Source organism: Chiloscyllium punctatum, chromosome 35 (assembly GCF_047496795.1).
Source record: "Chiloscyllium punctatum isolate Juve2018m chromosome 35, sChiPun1.3, whole genome shotgun sequence".
Taxonomy (NCBI): Eukaryota; Metazoa; Chordata; class Chondrichthyes; order Orectolobiformes; family Hemiscylliidae; genus Chiloscyllium; species Chiloscyllium punctatum.
The window spans coordinates 20,471,199-20,488,598 of NC_092773.1; the positions used below are offsets into that span (position 1 = coordinate 20,471,199).

The window sequence follows — 17,400 nt, forward strand, 5'->3', positions numbered from 1 at the left end:
AACTCGTCTCCATTGGGTCACGTGGAGGGTTCATGTGAAAGTGCCTCAGCAGAATGCAGTCCGTGTGTCAGCAAAACACTCTCAGCCAGGGAGTCCAACAAACAATGGGCGATCAAAGCCAGTGCCAGCATCTAGCAGTTCAGTACAATGCGACGCACAATTGGGCACCCCTCGCTGCCATTCTCTTAAGCCTGTTCAAAATCAAAAGCTCTAGCAAAGCAATAAATGGAGTGTTTATTTGTCCCATTTAATGACACAGCGGGCAGCGTTGCGAACGCAGCTCTCCAGAATGTTGACGCGTTTTCAGAAAAGATTGTCCCTGGCATGAAAAGGCACCATGCTGTGGGTCATTGGCGGCACATTAAAAACCACGAAGGTCACTTTCTCCGTCAACGCAAACCTCACGCGTTGTCTCTCACTCTCCATGCCTGCTGCGCTGCCCCTGGCCTGGCTGAGTGTCAGTGCATCTCCGTCACAGAGCCCGGTTTGTCTCCGGGTCAACTGCTTGAGCAGGCAATCTGAAGTTCAGATTTTCAGCCTGAATTAACTGGGTAACCTGTGGAAGCCTCGACCTTGGAGGGCCGTGGGGGCTCAGCACTGAGTATGTTTGAGGCAGAGATATTCAAGGTATCAAGGGACATGTGGACAGTGTTGGAAATGGGGTGGACGTCCAGCATGAGCTGATTTCCTGTCCCCAGTGTGTTCAAAGTGTCCATCTCTCTGCAGGGCTATGTTAGGGGGAGAATCACAACACCTCACAGTGAGCGAGACCCTTGCAGGAAGGCGGGGGAGGGGGGGGGGGGGGGCAGAGAGGGACCACCCGACTGGTTTGGGCACTGCACCCTGTCTGAGGCCTCGATATCCTTTCTCTACAGTTCTGGTCTCCTTGCCTGAGGGAGGACAGACTTTTCCAGGCAGTGGAGGTTAACCACGTAGATCCCTGGGCTGGTGGGACTGTCCGAGGACAGGTTGAGGAGACTGCATCGTATTGTCCGGAGTTTTGGAAAAATGAGAGGTCATTTCATAGAATCCCTCCGATGTGGAAACAGGCCATTTAGTCCAATGAATCCAAAGTAGCCCTTCACAGATCATCCCAGCCAGACCCACCCCCTCTACCCTATCCCTGTAATCCCACATTTCCCATGGCTAGCCCCGCTATCCTGCACATCCCAAGACACTATGGGCGATTTAGCACGGCCAGTCCACCTCACATGTACGTCTTTTGGACTGTGGGAGGAAACCCGAGCACCCAGAGGAAACCCAGGCAGACACGGGGGGGAGAATTTGCAAGCGCAGATAAGTCGCCCGAGGCCGGAATCGAACTGGGTCTCTGGCGCCGTGAAGCAGCAGTGCTAACCGCTGAGCCACCGTGCTGCCCACATTCAAACGTCTGATAAGGCTTGACAGGGTAGATACAGGAGGGATGTTCCCCACATCCCGCCCAACCCACTGGTGCAGCAGGGGGGTGGGGTGGGGCGGGGGGAAACTTGATCCTGGAGGGAACAGTCTCAGACTGAAAGGGAGGCAATTTCAGACTGAGATGAGGAGGAATTTCTTCCCTCAGAGGGTGGGGAACCTGTGGAATTCTCCGCCCCTGAGGGCTGTGGGGGCTCAGTACTGAGTATGTTCGAGGCAGAAATATCAAGGGGCTTGTGGATAGTGTTGGAAATGCTGTGGACTTCCACAATCAGCTGTTATTTCGGTGACTCGTAGGACAGGCGCAAAGGGCAGAGTGGTCTTCAGTTTATATGTTCCCAGGTTTCCATCAGCCCTCTGGCCTTCATGAAGAGGGAATGTGTCTCAGTGCCTTGGTGTAGAAGTTGCATCTGAGACACTGAAGCAGTATTAAGCTAACCCCTGATAGGATCTAGGAGCAAAGAAGTTCACGGTTGTGTTCCCTTGACTGCTCCTAGCGGGGAGACGTGTGACATTTGCACTGACCAAGGCACACATGGTCTTGTTTGGCCTCCCAGAAATGCCTGCAATCCCCAGCTCCCCACTCTCCATGACCCTATAACCCTCACCCAAGTTCTGATCACCAAAATTCTTGAGCCAGTACTCTGCAGGTAACCGCAGAAGTCTCAACCTCAACGTCTGAGCTTGCCTCTGGCTTTAGGATGTGTGTTTTGTCCGTTTAGTTTATGAGACAGAGGTATCGAGCAGTCTACCCAGAGCCAATGAAGCAAACAGCTTGTGAGGCCTTGGGTTTTTATTTAAGGTGGAACAATAGAAGCAGCCTGAATGGGTGGGGTCAAGCTCCCAGAGAACCAGGAGTTTTAGTTTTAGCTTCCAGCAGTTGCTGGGGTCTTAAAGCTGCACATGGAAGTTCTTATTCCTCTCTCTGTTACAGTTAAAAGCCGGGGTCCTCTTCCAGCTACTGAAATAGCATGTGAAACAATCTATTTTACTGAATTTGCCTTTGCCAAGTGTGTGTTTATGGGATATTACTATATCAGAAAAGTTACTGCTTAGTAGTTAAATATTGTTACGTTTAGTAGTTAAATTCTGTTACATTTACTGAAAGAGTTAAGTAAATCCAATTTCTCCTTTCTTTTGTTGTCTTTTAACGATAGCGTCTGAATAAAGTGTGTTCTGCACATATTTAAGGTGAGAGGGGAAAGTTCAAAGGAGATGTGAGGGGCAGGTTTTTTTTTTAACACAGAGTGTGGCCGGAGCCTGGAACATGCTGACAGGGCTGGGAGTGGAATCAGATATGATAAGGGTGTTCAAGGGACTTCTAAACCAGCACACGAACAACAAGGAACAGAGGGATATGGACGAAGGACAGGCAGAAGGGATTAGTTCAATTTGACATCATGTTTGGCACAACATCATGGGCCAAACGGACGGTTCCTGTGCTGCAATGTTCTGTGTTCTCTCTGTTCGATGCTTCAAATCTGGCAGTTTGACCAATCGAATTGCATCCAGAATGCCATGCCTGGTCCTTGCCTTTAAAAGAGGGAAAAGTTACGGTCGAGGTTTTAATATATTTTGATCTGGTCCACAACACTGGTGAGTGACTCCCTCCTTCTGACCGGGATGGAGAACTGGCTGGGAGTAAACATTTGAGGACTGGCTGACTGGATTGCTCTGCCTGCCTTCAACGAGCATGCTGAAAGGCGTGACATCTGGGCAGACGTCCCTTCCGACTCGAAGGGCGACATGCAATGGTCAAACCCGTGCCCATCGATATTCGCCTTTTGGGCAGAACCATCGGTGTTAAAGGATCAAGTCCAAGTGAAGTCGGACTCGCCAATCGCAACGGAAACGCCAGGGAGCGTCCTCGTGGTTTATATCAAAGGGAGGAGGCCATTCAGCCAAGCGAGCCTGTTCTAACTCATGGCCTGAGCTGATTGCATCACCCCAGTGTTCGTCCTCGACATTCCTCACGGACCAGCACTCATCCGGAGCTCACTCACCGATCTGTCACCTCTCGTTTCACAAACTGCGTCAAGCTTCACGGGACTTGCTGAAAGCAGCAAGATCCAATGCGCTGTATTTGTCCATCAAATTTGACCATGACTTCTCTGGCTTGAAGCAGCTCAACGGAAAGGAACCTTGCTTTTATGTCTTCCTTATGAGACCTTAAATTGAACAAACTGGTAACTTGTTGGAGTAACAGTCAACTTCGACTTGGCGGTTCTGAACAAAAGCTGAAGGGAGCACATCTCAAGTGTTTGGATTGAGGGAGGAGAGTTGGTTAGAACAATTCCGCAGAGGAGGGAGACATTTTCAACATTCACTGCGCTGAGAACGCAGCTTAATGATTAATCTGGGAGACAGCTCCTCTGGCACATCAGTACTCTAACAATCAGACCTACACCTCTCACAGCGCATCACTCCCACACTACTGACTCGGAACAGTGCGGCCCTCCCTCAGTACTGACCCTCCAACAGTACAGCACTCCCTCAGTACTGACCCTCCGACAGTGCAGCATTCCCTCAGTACTGACCCTCCGACAGTGCAGCACTCCCTCAGTACTGACCCTCCGACAGTGCGGCACTCCCTCAGTACTGACCCTCCGACAGTGCAGCATTCCCTCAGTACCGACCCTCCGAAAGTGCGGCACTCCCTCAGTACTAACCCTCTGACAGTGCAGCACTCCCTCAGTACCGACCCTCCGACAGTGCAGCACTCCCTCAGTACTGACCCTCTGACAGTGCGGCACTCCCTCAGTACTGACCCTCCGACAGTGCAGCACTCCCTCAGTACTGACGCTCCGACAGTGCAGCACTCCCTCAGTACTGACCCTCTGACAGTGCGGCATTCCCTCAGTACTGACCCTCTGACAGTACGGCACTCCCTCAGTACTGACCCTCTGACAGTGCAGCATTCCCTCAGCACTGACCCTCTGATAGTGCGGCCCTCCCTCTGTACTGACCCTCCGACAGTGCGGCACTCCCTCAGTACTGACCCTCCGACAGTGCGGCACTCCCTCAGTACTGACCCTCTGACAGTGCGGCATTCCCTCAGTACTGACCCTCTGACAGTGCAGCACTCCCTCAGTACTGACCCTCCGACAGTGCTGCACCCCCTCAGTACTGACCCTCCGACAGTGCGGCACTCCCTCAGTACTGACCCTCCGACAGTGCGGCACTCCCTCAGTACTGACCCTCCGACAGTGCTGCACCCCCTCAGTACTGACCCTCCGACAGTGCGGCACTCCCTCAGTACTGACCCTCCGACAGTGCGGCACTCCCTCAGTACTGACCCTCTGACAGTGCGGCATTCCCTCAGTACTGACCCTCTGACAGTGCAGCACTCCCTCAGTACTGACCCTCCGACAGTGCTGCACCCCCTCAGTACTGATCCTCTGACAGTGCCGGACTCCCTCAGTACTGACCCTCCGACAGTGCGGCACTCCCTCAGTACTGATCCTCTGACAGTGCCGGACTCCCTCAGCACTGACCCTCCACAAAGCACTGTTCCCTGAGCGCTGACTCTAAAAATGGTAGTGGTAGGAAATGACTTGTGGATTGTTTGCGAGATAGAAAACACAGAGGAGTTAAAGCCTTGTTGTTTTTCACACAGCAGGAAGAATTATCAGCCTTTGCAATAAGCCACAGGAGAAGCAAACCTCTCAGAATGCACTGACATTCATCCTTTAACTGGTACAGTATTTATTGGTAACCTTTCTCACTGCTCTTGCTAACCTCTCTCCTTATTGCGCACGCACATGGTTAGCAACCAGGCTCACGTCTTGCAATGTCTGAGTTCCATTTCACGTCAAATGATAATCCCAGAAGATCGGAGAAATGGACAGAGGCCTTGTGATCAAGTTAGAATGCTGGTCCACTTGGAAATAGGTTTGCAAAATCATAAAACAATGTGAACCAACCTATCTGGAGAGATAGATTTGAAAAGCATTGTGCTGAAGTTAGATTGAACAGTGGCTCTGTGGTTCACACTGCTGTCTTACAGCGCCAGAGCGCTGGGTTCGATTCCATCCTCAGGCAACTGTCTGTGTGGCGTTTGCACATTTTCCCCTGTGTCTGGGTGGGTTTCCTCTCCCAGTCGAAAGATGTGCGGGTTTGGTGGATTGGCCGTGCGAAAATTACCTGAAGTCTTCAGGGGTGTGCAGGTCAGGCCAAAGTGTGGGCTGGAGATTAGAGTCTAGATTCGAGCGGTGCTGGAAAAGCACAGCAGGTCAGGCAGCATCCGAGGAGCAGGGAAATCGACGTTTCGGGCAAAAGCCCTTCATCAGAAATCTTTCACCTGGGGAAATGCAGGGTTCCAGGGATGCGGTGGGTCTGGGTGGACTCAATGGGCTGAATGGCCTGATTTCTCACTGTCATTCCACCCCCTTGAGGTGTCCGTACTGTAAAATGGCGAGGGAGTCAGTGCAGACATAATTTCCAAGCAGAACACTAGAAACGTGACTGTACGCATTCAGAAAGGCTGGATCGTTTCCGTATCTATATGGGATAGTCCCCGAGAAATCCAAACAGGAATTGAAAAGGAATCTCTTCGCCCCAGAGAACCGTGAAAAACATGAAACCCCTTCCCACAGGGAGTTGCTGAAGTGAACTGTATCGCTGGGGCAATAAACGGGTTCTGGAGGGAGGGTTGGGATAGTGGATTTCACAGGAGGTAAGATGGAAGGAGGTAGCATGGTGGGAGTGGGTTGAATGGCCTGTTGCTGTGCATCTGCTTCTGAAGGGCACACACTCTCACATCCTTATGAGGGCATGTTGAGAGGATCAGCCAGTCAATGGATCAGAGCCATTTGGATCACTGCTTGTGATCAGGGTTTGCATCATGCCATTTACCAGAATGTATCTGGTGATTTAAAGGCTTATATTAGAAGCAAAAGGTCACAATGCCCCAGTTTGCATTTCCTTGACTTTGAATAATGAATACGATTTGGTTCGAGACAAACTGACTTCAAAATGGCTTTTGGAACAAATAACCAACGGTTTCTCTTTTCATTTTCCAATCTGTTCCTGCAGACCCATCAGCAGATCAATTCGTGCGACTGTGACTGTGAACATGCAGAAGGTAAGATTGATCTCAGAGATTGCACTGCGTGAAATCGCAGACGCTGACCTTCCAGCAACTGCCGCCTGTGTTTCCAATCAGTCGCTGTCGGCTGTTTGGACGTCAGAAAGCTTGGGTAACCCAGGCACAAGGAGACTGTGAGGTTCAAAGGAAACCTTCCCATCACTTCCACGTGACATGGTCTGGGAAACCTCCAGTAAATACTGACATTCTCCAGGAGATGTCCAAGTAAACAATGACAGGCTCCCCATTAAATTCCAGCAGGCTCCCTCAGACCCTGACCCATTCCCTTGAGACCGTCCTTAAATATTGACACACTTACAGGGATATACCCTGAATGGTGATTCACCATTGGGACCCCTGTAAATACTGACACCCTCTAATCCCTAATAAACCCCCGAGGAGGGACTCCTTGTCAGTATAGATCCACTAGGAGAAAGTGAGGACTGCAGATGCTGGAGATCGGAGCTGAAAATGTGTTGCTGGAAAAGCGCAGCAGGTCAGGCAGCATCCACGGAGCAGGAGAATCGACGTTTCGGGAATTCCTGAAGAAGGGCTCATGCCCGAAACGTCGATTCTCCTGCTCCTCGGATGCTGCCTGACCTGCTGCGCTTTTCCAGCAACACATTTTCGGTATAGATCCGCACCCAGAGGCCCCTTGTAAAGATAGACCCACTCATCAAACGTAAACCTTGACAAACTCCCGGGGATTCCTTTTAAATACTGATTCACTCCCAGGGAAAGCCTGAAAGTATGAACAGTCTCAGGCCCCCTGCTTTTCACAAATTAACCATCACCGAATGACGGTCAGTGTTGGTCATCTGACTGACAATTGGTGACATCTGTCGGCAAGTCTTCAGCCTGCCTCCTGTCTGTAACTGGCAAATTTGTCCCTCTGTTCGTCTGCTGCTTCAGAGCTGTGTGAGATAACCTGATGTGACCTTTGCCAGAGTATTTGTGCTGACTTTCTCAGACAGGATTCAGGCGCACACCAAAGTGAAGACTGCTCGACAGGCGTTCCCTCAACAGTGCCCCTCACTAACACTCTTCCTGATTTTCTTCAAATCACAGCCATCCCAGACATCACCGGGAAGTGTCGGCTCCAACCGGCCGTTGAGTGCTCCTGGATCACCAGGTTCAACAATATGTGTGAGTGGTCAAATTTTCCCATCAACTAGACAGTCTAGCCAGCTATGGTCCCAACCTGACTGTGTACAGATGTTGGGTCAGCACTTTGTTATGTACAGATGTTGGGTCAGTACTTTGTGATGTACAGATGCTGAGTCAGCACTTTGTTGTGTACAGATGTTGGGTCAGTACTTTGTGATGTACTGATGCTGAGTCAGCACTTTGTTGTGTACAGATGTTGGGTCAGTACTTTGTGATGTACTGATGCTGAGTCAGCACTTTGTTGTGTACAGATGTTGGGTCAGTACTTTGTGATGTACAGATGCTGAGTCAGCACTTTGTTGTGTACAGCTGTTGGGTCAGCACTTTGTTGTGTTCATGTGAGATCATAAGACACAGGAACAGAAGTAAGCTATTCAGTGTATTGAGTCTGTTCCCCCATTCAAAGAGACCATGGCTGATCTGAACATCCCCAACTCCACTGACCCCGCCTTTTCCCCCATAATCCTTGACTCCCTTCCTGATTCAAAATCCATCTCAGTTTTGAATATATTGAATGAGGATTACAATCCCCACAGTGTGGGAACAGGCCCTTCGGCCCAACAAGTCCACACCGACCCTCCCAAGAGTAACCCACCCCGACCTATTCCCCCAGCCGATGTTCACCCCTGACTAATGCACCTTCGCCTACACATCCCTGGGCACTGTGGGAAATTGAGCCTGGCCAATCCACCCTGACCTGCACATCTTTGGGATTGTGGGAGGAAACCAGAGCACCCGGAGCAAACCCACGCAGACACGGGGAGAATGTACAAGCTCCACACAGCCAGTTGCCCGAGGCTGGAATCGAACCTGGGTCCCTATCCCTGTGAGACAGCAGTGCTAACCACTGAGCCACTGTGCTGGCGACCCATCCTCAACAGCCTTCTGCATTAAAGACACGCTGCAGATTAACTCCCCTCTGAGAGAAGAAATCCCTCCTCATCTCTGTCTCAATGGGCAACCCCTTCTGCTGAAATTGTGCTCCCGGTTCGAATTTCTTTTCCCCAACAGCTGGATAAAAAACCTTTCTGCCTCTATCTTTGAAGTCCTCGCAGAATCTTACGTGTTTCAATTGTGTTGCCTCATTGGTCCAAGTTCCAATGAGTTCAGGCCCAACCGACTCAACCTCTCCTCACCAGACCGTCCACCCACACCCAGTGAACCCTTCCCGAGGCTGCCTCTAATGCCAGAATATTCTCCTCGAGACAACAGGCCCCGAACTGTTCATCCTATTCCAGCGAGGTTGGGCTCGTGCCGAGAATAATTCAAGCCAAACCTCCTTAACTTTGCTGTTCCATTCCCTCTGAAGGAAAGGCCAAACTTCCTCCGGCCTTCTTTATTATCTCCTGAACTCTGATGCTAGCTCTCTGTGTCTCAAATCCCTTTGTTCTCTCTCCATTTAAATACTGTTCAGCTCCTTCGTTCTCCCTGCCAAAGTGTATGACCTCACAATTCCCACACTCTCTTCCATTTGATGGGTTTTTGCCCACTTGTCTCTTTGCTGTTTGCCTTCCTGCCTATTTTGATGTCAACTGCATACCTGGCTATCACACATGCACATTCCTCATCCTTTTTTTAAAAAATGTGGCACACACAACTGTAGACAATCCTCCAGCTGGGGGTCCAGAACACAGAAAATAGAACACAGGGCAGTACAGCCCAGTCCAGGCCCTTCGGCCCTTGATGTTGTGCCAACCTTTTATCCTACTCTAAGATCGCATTAACTTACATACCCTTCATTGTACTATCATCCATCTGTCTATCCAAGAGTCGCTTTAAGAACATAGAACATAGAACAATACCGCACAGAACAGGCCCTTCGGCCCACGATGTTGTGCCAAACATTTGTCTTAGCTTAAGCACCTATCCATGTACCTATCCAATTGCCGCTTAAAGGTCACCAATGATTCTGACTCTGCCACTCCCACAGGCAGCGCATTCCATGCCCCCTCCACTCTCTGGGTAAAGAACCGACCCCTGACATCTCCCCTATACCTTCCACCCTTCACCTTAAATTTATGTCCCCTTGTAACACTCTGTTGTATCCGGGGAAAAAGTCTCTGACTGTCTACTCTATCTATTCCCCTGATCATCTTATAAATCTTTATCAAGTCACCCCTCATCCTTTGCCGTTCCAATGAGGAAAAGGCCTAGCACTCTCAACCTATCCTCGTACGACCTATTCTCCATTCCAGGCAACATCCTGGTAAATCTCCTCTGCACCCTCTCCAAAGCTTCCACATCTTTCCTCAAGTGAGGCGACCAGAACTGCACACAGTACTCCAAATGTGGCCAAACCAAAGTCCTGTACAGCTGCAACATCACCTCACGACTCTTGAATTCAATTCCTCTGCTAATACACCATAGGCCTTCTTACAAACTCTATCCACCTGAGTGGCAACTTTCAAAGAGCAATGAACATAGACCCCAAGATCCCTCTGCTCCTCCACCTTACTAAGAACCCTACCGTTCACCCTGAGTTCCACATTCTTATTTGTCCTTCCAAAATGGACAACCTCACACTTGACAGGGTTGAACTCCATCTACCACTCCTCAGCCCAGCTCTGCATCATATCTAAGTCCCTTTGCAGCCGACAACAGCCCTCCTCACTATCCACAACTCCACCAATCTTCGTATCGTCTGCAAATTTACTGACCCACCCTTCGACTCCAAGTCATTAATAAAAATTACAAACAGCAGAGGACCCAGAACTGATCCCTGCGGAACTCCACTTGTAACTGGGCTCCAGGCTGAATATTTACCATCTACCACCACTCTCTGACTTCGACCAGTTAGCCAGTTCTCTATCCAACTGACCAAATTTCCCACTATCCCATGCCTCCTGGCTTTCCGCATAAGCCTACCATGGGGAACCTTATCAAATGCCTTACTAAAATCCATGTACACTACATCCACTGCTCTACCCTCATCCACATGCTTGGTCACCTCCTCAAAGAATTCAATAAGACTTGTAAGGCAAGACCTACCCCTCACAAATCCGTGCTGGCTGTCCCTAATCAAGCAGTGTCTTTCCACATACTCATAAATCCTATCCCTCAGTACCCTTTCCATTACTTTGCCTACCACCGAAGTAAGACTAACTGGCCTGTAATTCCCGGGGTTATCCCTATTCCCTTTTTTGAACAGGGGCACAACATTCGCCACTCTCCAGTCCCCTGGTACCACCCCCGTTGACAGTGAAGACGAAAAGATCATTGCCAACGACTCTGCAATTTCCTCTCTTGCTTCCCACATAATCCTAGGATATATCCCGTCAGGCCCGGGGGACTTGTCTATCCTCAAGTTTTTCAAAATGCCCAACACATCTTCCTTCCTAACAAGTATCTCCTCTAGCTTACCAGTCCATTTCATACTCTCCTCTTCAACAATACGGTCCCTCTCATTTGTAAATACTGAAGAAAAGTACTCATTCAAGACCTCTCCTATCTCTTCCGACTCAACACACAGTCTCCCACTACTGTCCTTGATCGGACCTACCCTCGTTCTCGTCATTCTCACGTTTCTCACATACGCATAAAAGGCCTTGGAGTTATTCTTGATCCTTCCCGCCAAACATTTTTCGTGCCCTCTCTTAGCTCTCCTAATCCCTTTCTTCAGCTCCCTCCTGGCTATCTTGTATCCCTCCAAAGCTCTGTCTGAACCTTGTTTCCTTAACCTTATGTAAGCCTCCTTCTTCCTCTTTACTAGACATTCAACCTCCCTCGTCAACCAAGGTTCCCTCACACGACCATCTCTTTCCTGCCTGACAGGTACATACATATCAAGGACACGTCGTATCTGTTCCTGGAAAAAGTTCCACATTTCCACGACATCCTTCCCTGACAGCCTATGCTCCCAACTTATGCTCCTCAGATCCTGTCTTGCAGCATCGTATTTACCCTTCCCCTAATTGTAAAACCTACCCTGTTGCACGCACCTATCTCTCTCCATAACCAAGGTGAAAGTCACAGAATTGTGGTCACCATCACCAAAATGCTCACCCACGAACAAGCCCATCACTTGTCCCGGTTCGTTACCAAGTACCAAATCCAATATGGCCTCCCCTCTGGTCGGACAATCTACATACTGAGTTAGAATCGTAGTCCCAAGTACCGATCCATGCCTTAAGTTCACCCACCTTATTTCTGATACTCCTTGCATTGAAGTATACACACTTGAACCCATCTCTGTGTCCGCAAGTATTCCCTGTCAGTGCTACCTTCTCCACAGCCTCCCTTGATCATCCTGAAAAACAGCTAACCTACTTGCTGGACTACAAGTCTGGATCCCATCCCCCTGCCAAATTAGTCTAAACCCCCCCCGAAGAGTGCTAGCAAACCTACCTCCCAGGATATTGGTGCCCTTCTGGTTCAGGTGCAACCCGTCCTGTTTGTACAGGTCCCACCTTCCCCGAATGCAGTCCAATTGTCCAAATACCTGAAGCCCTCCCTCCTACACCATCCTTGCAGCCACGTGTTCAACTGCACTCTCTCCCTATTCCTTGCCTCACTGTCACGTGGCACCAGCAATAACCCAGAGATGACGACTCTGTCCGTCCTAGCTTTTAGCTTCCAGCCTAACTCCCTGAGCTCCTGAATGACCTCCCCACCCCTCTTCCTACCTATGTCGTTGGTGCCAATGTGTACCACGACTTCTGGCTGCACACCCTCCCCCTTAAGGATTCTGAAGACCCGGTCCGAGATGTCTCGGACCCTGGCACCCGGGAGGCAACAAACCAACCGAGAGTCTCGCCCATGTCCATAGAACCGCCTGTCCGTCCCTCTAACTATACAGTCTCCTATAACTAGCGCTCTCCTCCTCTCCCCCTTTCCCTTCTGAGCCTCAGAGCTGGACCTCGTGCCAGAGACCCGGTCACTGCAGCTTACCCCTGCTAGGCCGTTCCCCCCCCAACAGTATCCAAAGTGGTATACTTATTGTTGAGGGGAACGACCACAGGGGATCCCTGCACTGCCTGCTTCCTCCCCTTCCCACATCTAACTGTTACCCAGCGACCTCTGTTCTCTGGCGTAACTATGTCCCTGTAGCTTCTATCTATCACCCTCTCGGCCTCTCGAATAATTCTCAGTTCATCCGACTCCAGCTCCAGTTCCCTAACGCGGTCTGTGAGGAGCTGGAGCTGGCTGCACTTCCTGCAGGTGAAGTCGGCAGGAGCATCGGTGGTCACCCCTACCTCAAACATCCTGAAGGAGGAACATTCCACTGCCTGCGCTGCCATAACTCTACACTTAGTCTCCAAAACAAGAACACTAAGTAGCTTACCTGTTCAGCTAACTGAGTCCTTTTTTTTAGGTGAGAGGAGGAGGGAGGGTGGGAGACACTACACGTGTATAATATACTGGATTAGTGGTGCTGGAAGAGCACAGCAGTTCAGGCAGCATCCAACGAGCAGCGAAATCGACGTTTCGGGCAAAAGCCCTTCATATTCCTGATGAAGGGCTTTTGCCCGAAACATCGATTTCGCTGCTCGTTGGATGCTGCCTGAACTGCTGTGCTCTTCCAGCACCACTAATCCAGTATTTGGTTTTCAGCATCTGCAGTCATTGTTTTTACGTGTATAATATACCTGACTCTACTACCACCACTGGCAATACATTCCACGCACCCATCCCTCTCTGTGGAAAGAACTGACCTCTGACATCTCCCCGAAACCTTTCTCCAATCACCTTAAAAGTATGACCCCTCATGACAGCCAATTCCACCCTGAGAAAACGTCTCTGGCTATCCACTCTATCTAGGCCTCTCATCATCTTGTACACCTCTATCAAGTCACCTCTCATCCTTCTTCACTCCAATGAGAAAAGCCCAGCTCCCTCAACCTGTCTTCATAAGGCATGCCCTCCAGTCCAGACAGCTTCCTGGGAAATCTCCTCTCTGAAGATTCCACATCTTTCCTATAATGAAAGAACTGAACACAATAATCCAAGTGTGGTCTCACACCAGGGCTCGAAAGAGCTGCAACGTCACCTCATGGCTCTTAAACTCAAACCCCCTGCTAATGAAAGCCAACACACCATACGCCTTCTTAACAAACCTGTCAATTTGAGTGGCCACTTTGAGGGATCAATGGACATGGACCATAAGATCCCTCTGTTCCTCCTCACTGCCAAGAATCCTGCCTTTAACCCTGTGTGCTGCATTCAAATTCGACCTGACAAAGTGAATCACTTCACACTTTCCGAGGTTGAACTCCATCTGCCACTCCTCAGCCCAGTACTGCATCCTGCCGATGTCCCGTTGCAACCTACAACAGCCCTCCACACGATCCACCACTCCAACAACCTTCATGTCACCGGCAAACGCACTAACCCACCCTTCCAATTCCGCATCCAAGTCATTTCTCAAAATTACAAAGAGCAGAGGTCTCAGAACAGATCCCTGCAGAACACCACTGGTCACCGAGCTCCAGGCTGAATATTGTCCATCTATTACCACTCTCTGTCTTGTCTGGGCCAGCCAATTCTGTATCCAGCTAATTTTTCCTGTATCCCATGCCTCCTTCCTTTCTGAATGAGCGTACCATAGGGAACCTTATCAAACGCCTTGCTAAAATCCATTTACACCATATCCACTGCTCTCCCCTCATCAATGTGTTCTGTCACGTCCTCAAAGACTTCAACAAGACTTGTGAGACAATGACCTGCCCCTCACAAAGCCATGTTGACTATCTCTAATCAAGCAGTGGTTTTCCAATTCATCATAAATCTGGTCTCTCAGAATCCTCTCCAATAATTTGCCCACCACAGATGTAAGAGTGACTGGTCTGTAATTCCCAGGGTTATCCCTATTCCCTTTCTTGAACAGGGGAATAACATTTGCCACCCTCCAATCATCTGGCACGACTCCAGTGGACACTGAGGACGCAAAGATCATCGCCAAAGGTGCAGCAATCTCTTCCCTCACTTCCTGTAGTAACCATGGGTATATCCCATCTGGCCGAGTGGACTTATCAATCCTTATATTTTTCAAAATTTCCAGCACGTCCTCCTTCTTAACATCAATCTGTTCGAGCATATCAGCCTGCTTCATGTTGTCCTCACAAACGACAAAGTCCCTCTCACTAGTGAATACTGAAGCAAAATGTTCATGAAGGACCTCCCCTACTTCCTCTGACTACTGGTACAAGTTCCCTGCACTATCCCTGATCGGCCCTTCCCCATCTCTGGCCATCCTCTTGCTCCTCACGTAAGTGCAGAATGCCTTAGGGTTTTCCATAATCCTACCCACGAAAGCTATATCATGCCCCTTTTCACTCTCCTGAGTCCATTCTTCAGTTCCTTCCTGGCTACCTTATAATCCTCTAGAGCCCTGGCTGATCCTTGCCTCTTCAACCTTAAGTAAGCTTCCTTCTTCCCCTTGACGAGATGTTCTCCATCCCTTGTCACCCAAGGTTCCTTCACCCTGCCATCCCTTCCTTGCCTCAGTGGGACAAACCTAGCAGCGACTGCTCCCAAAACCACCTCCACGTTTCTGTCATGCATTTTCCTGAGAACACGTGTTCCCAATTCAGGTGCACCACTTCCTACCTAATAGCATTGTAATTCCCTCTCCTCCAATTAAATACTTTCCCATGCCGTCTATTCCTATCCCTCTCCATGATTATAGTAAAGGTCAGGGAGTCATGATCGCTATCACCGTCATGCTCTCCCATCGAGAGATCTGACACCTGGCCGGGTTCGTTGCCTAGCACCAAATATGGCCTCCCCTCTAGTCGGCCTATCTACATATTGAGTCAGGAACCCTTCCTGGACACACCTGACAAAAACTGCTCCATCCGAACCATTTGAGTTAAGGAGGTTCCAATCAATATTAGGGAAGTTAAAATCACCCATGACAACAACCCTGTTATTTCTACACCTTTCCAAAATCTGCCGCCCAATCTGCTCCTCAGTGTCTCTGTTGCTATTCGGGGGTCTGTAGAAAACTCCCAATAAGTTGGCTGCACTTTCCTGTTTCTGACTTCCACCTTCCTTGATGATCTCCCTTTCTGAAGCTGGGATACTATCCCTGATCAGCAATGCCACATCCCCCGTGATATCCAAGTCTCCGTGATGACCACAACATTATGGTTCCAAGTACTGATCCAAGCTCGAAGTTCAGCACCCTTCTTCCTGATATTTTATGTGTTATAGTAGACACATTTTAACCCATCACACTGACTGCAAATAGGGTCATAGAATCATAGAGATGTACAGCGCGGAAACAGACCCTTCGGTCCAACCCGTCCATGCTGACCAGATATCCCAACCCAATCTAGTCCCACCTGCCAGCACCCGGCCCATGTCCCTCCAAACCCTTCCTATTCATATACCCATCCAGATGCCTCTTAAATGTTGCAATTGTACCAGCCTCCATCACATCCTCTGGCAGCTCATTCCATACACGTACCACCCTCTGTGTGAAAAAGTTGCCCCTTAGGTCTCTTTTATACCTTTTCCCTCTCACCCTAAACCTATGCCCCTCTAGTTCTGGACTCCCCAATCCCAGGGAAAAGACTTTGTCTATTTATCCTATCCATGCTCCTCATAATTTTGTAAACCTCTATAAGGTCACCCCTCAGCCTCTGACACTCCAGGGAAAACAGCCTATCCCTGCAGCTCAATCCCTCCAACCCTGGCAACGTTCTTGTAAATCTTTTCTGAACCCTTTCAAGTTTCACAACATCTTTCCGATAGGAAGGAGACCAGAATTGCACGCAATATTCCAACAGTGGCCTAAGCAATGTCCTGTACAGCTGCAACATGACCTCCCAACTCCTGTACTCAATACTCTGACTGATAAAGGAAAGCATTCCAAACGCCTTCTTCACTATTGTCCCTATCAACTGTCTATCCCTCCTCACGGACTCTGCACACTGTAGCTGGCTGTACACCAGCAATCCCATCCTCTGGTTCCCACCCCCTCCCTGCCAAACGAGTTTAACCCCTCCCACAGAGCTCCAGCAAACCTCCCACCCAGGATATTGGGTACCCCTCCAGTTCAGGTGCAATTCATCCTTCTTGCATTGCCCCACAAAGTATCCCAATGATCCACATAGCTGAAGCCCTCCCTCCTACACCAGCCCTGTCGCCACGTATTCAGCTGCACTCGGTCTCTGTTCTGAGCCGCACTAGCCCGTGGCACCGGTAGCAATTCCGAGATCACCCCTCTGCTCAGCCTGTCTTCTCACTTCCAACCTAACTCCCAATCTACCCTTTTCAGGTCATCTCTTTCCTGAGCTGTGTCATTGGTACTGACGCGTACCACAACGACTGGGTGCTCACCCCTCCCCCTTAAGAATCCTGTAAACCTGATCCGAGATATCCCCGCCTCTGGCGCCCGGGAGGCAACATCCCATTCGGGAATCTCGTTCACAATCGCAGAATCTCCTGTCTGATCCTCTCACCAATGAATCTCTCATCACTCTCGCTGTCCTATTCTCCCCCCTTCCCTCCGAGCTAAGTATTCTTATTATTGAGGGGGACGCCCACAAGGGGTCCCTGCAATGTCGGCCTACTCCCTTTCCCTCTCCTGATGCTCGCCCAGCTCCCTTCAATCCTGTAACTAGGTGTGATTGCCTCCCTCTAACTCATCTCTGTCACCCTCTCAGGCTCCTGAATGGTCTGACGTTCATCCAGCTTTTCACTGTGCACGTGGCGATAAGTTCAATTCAGCTCCAGCGCCAGTTCCCCATGGCGGTCTGTGAGGGGCAGCAGTTGGGTGCAAGGTCGGA

General features: G+C 49.8%; 2 protein-coding genes across 11 annotated transcripts in view; one reads left to right on the top strand and one right to left on the bottom strand.

The window, feature by feature from the left end:
* lgi3 (leucine-rich repeat LGI family, member 3) overlaps positions 1 to 17,400 on the bottom strand; it is a 272,695-nt gene that overhangs the window by 138,950 nt on the left and 116,345 nt on the right. The window lies entirely within an intron of this gene.
* The window catches only part of dmtn (dematin actin binding protein), a 73,140-nt gene that overhangs the window by 18,915 nt on the left and 36,825 nt on the right, over positions 1 to 17,400 (top strand). For 4 of the 10 annotated variants that reach the window (XR_011953857.1, XM_072554207.1, XM_072554202.1 and 1 more), the window contains exons 2-4: positions 5,033 to 5,112; positions 6,451 to 6,499; positions 7,571 to 7,648. Coding sequence is in view for 9 of the 10 variants with exons in the window: in XM_072554207.1 (XP_072410308.1) it covers positions 6,491 to 6,499; positions 7,571 to 7,648 (87 nt within the window). In the remaining variant the exon portion in view is untranslated. The remainder of the gene's footprint in view (positions 1 to 5,032; positions 5,113 to 6,450; positions 6,500 to 7,570; positions 7,649 to 17,400) is intronic. The other 6 variants (XM_072554208.1, XM_072554206.1, XM_072554209.1 and 3 more) reach the window with 2 other exon arrangements.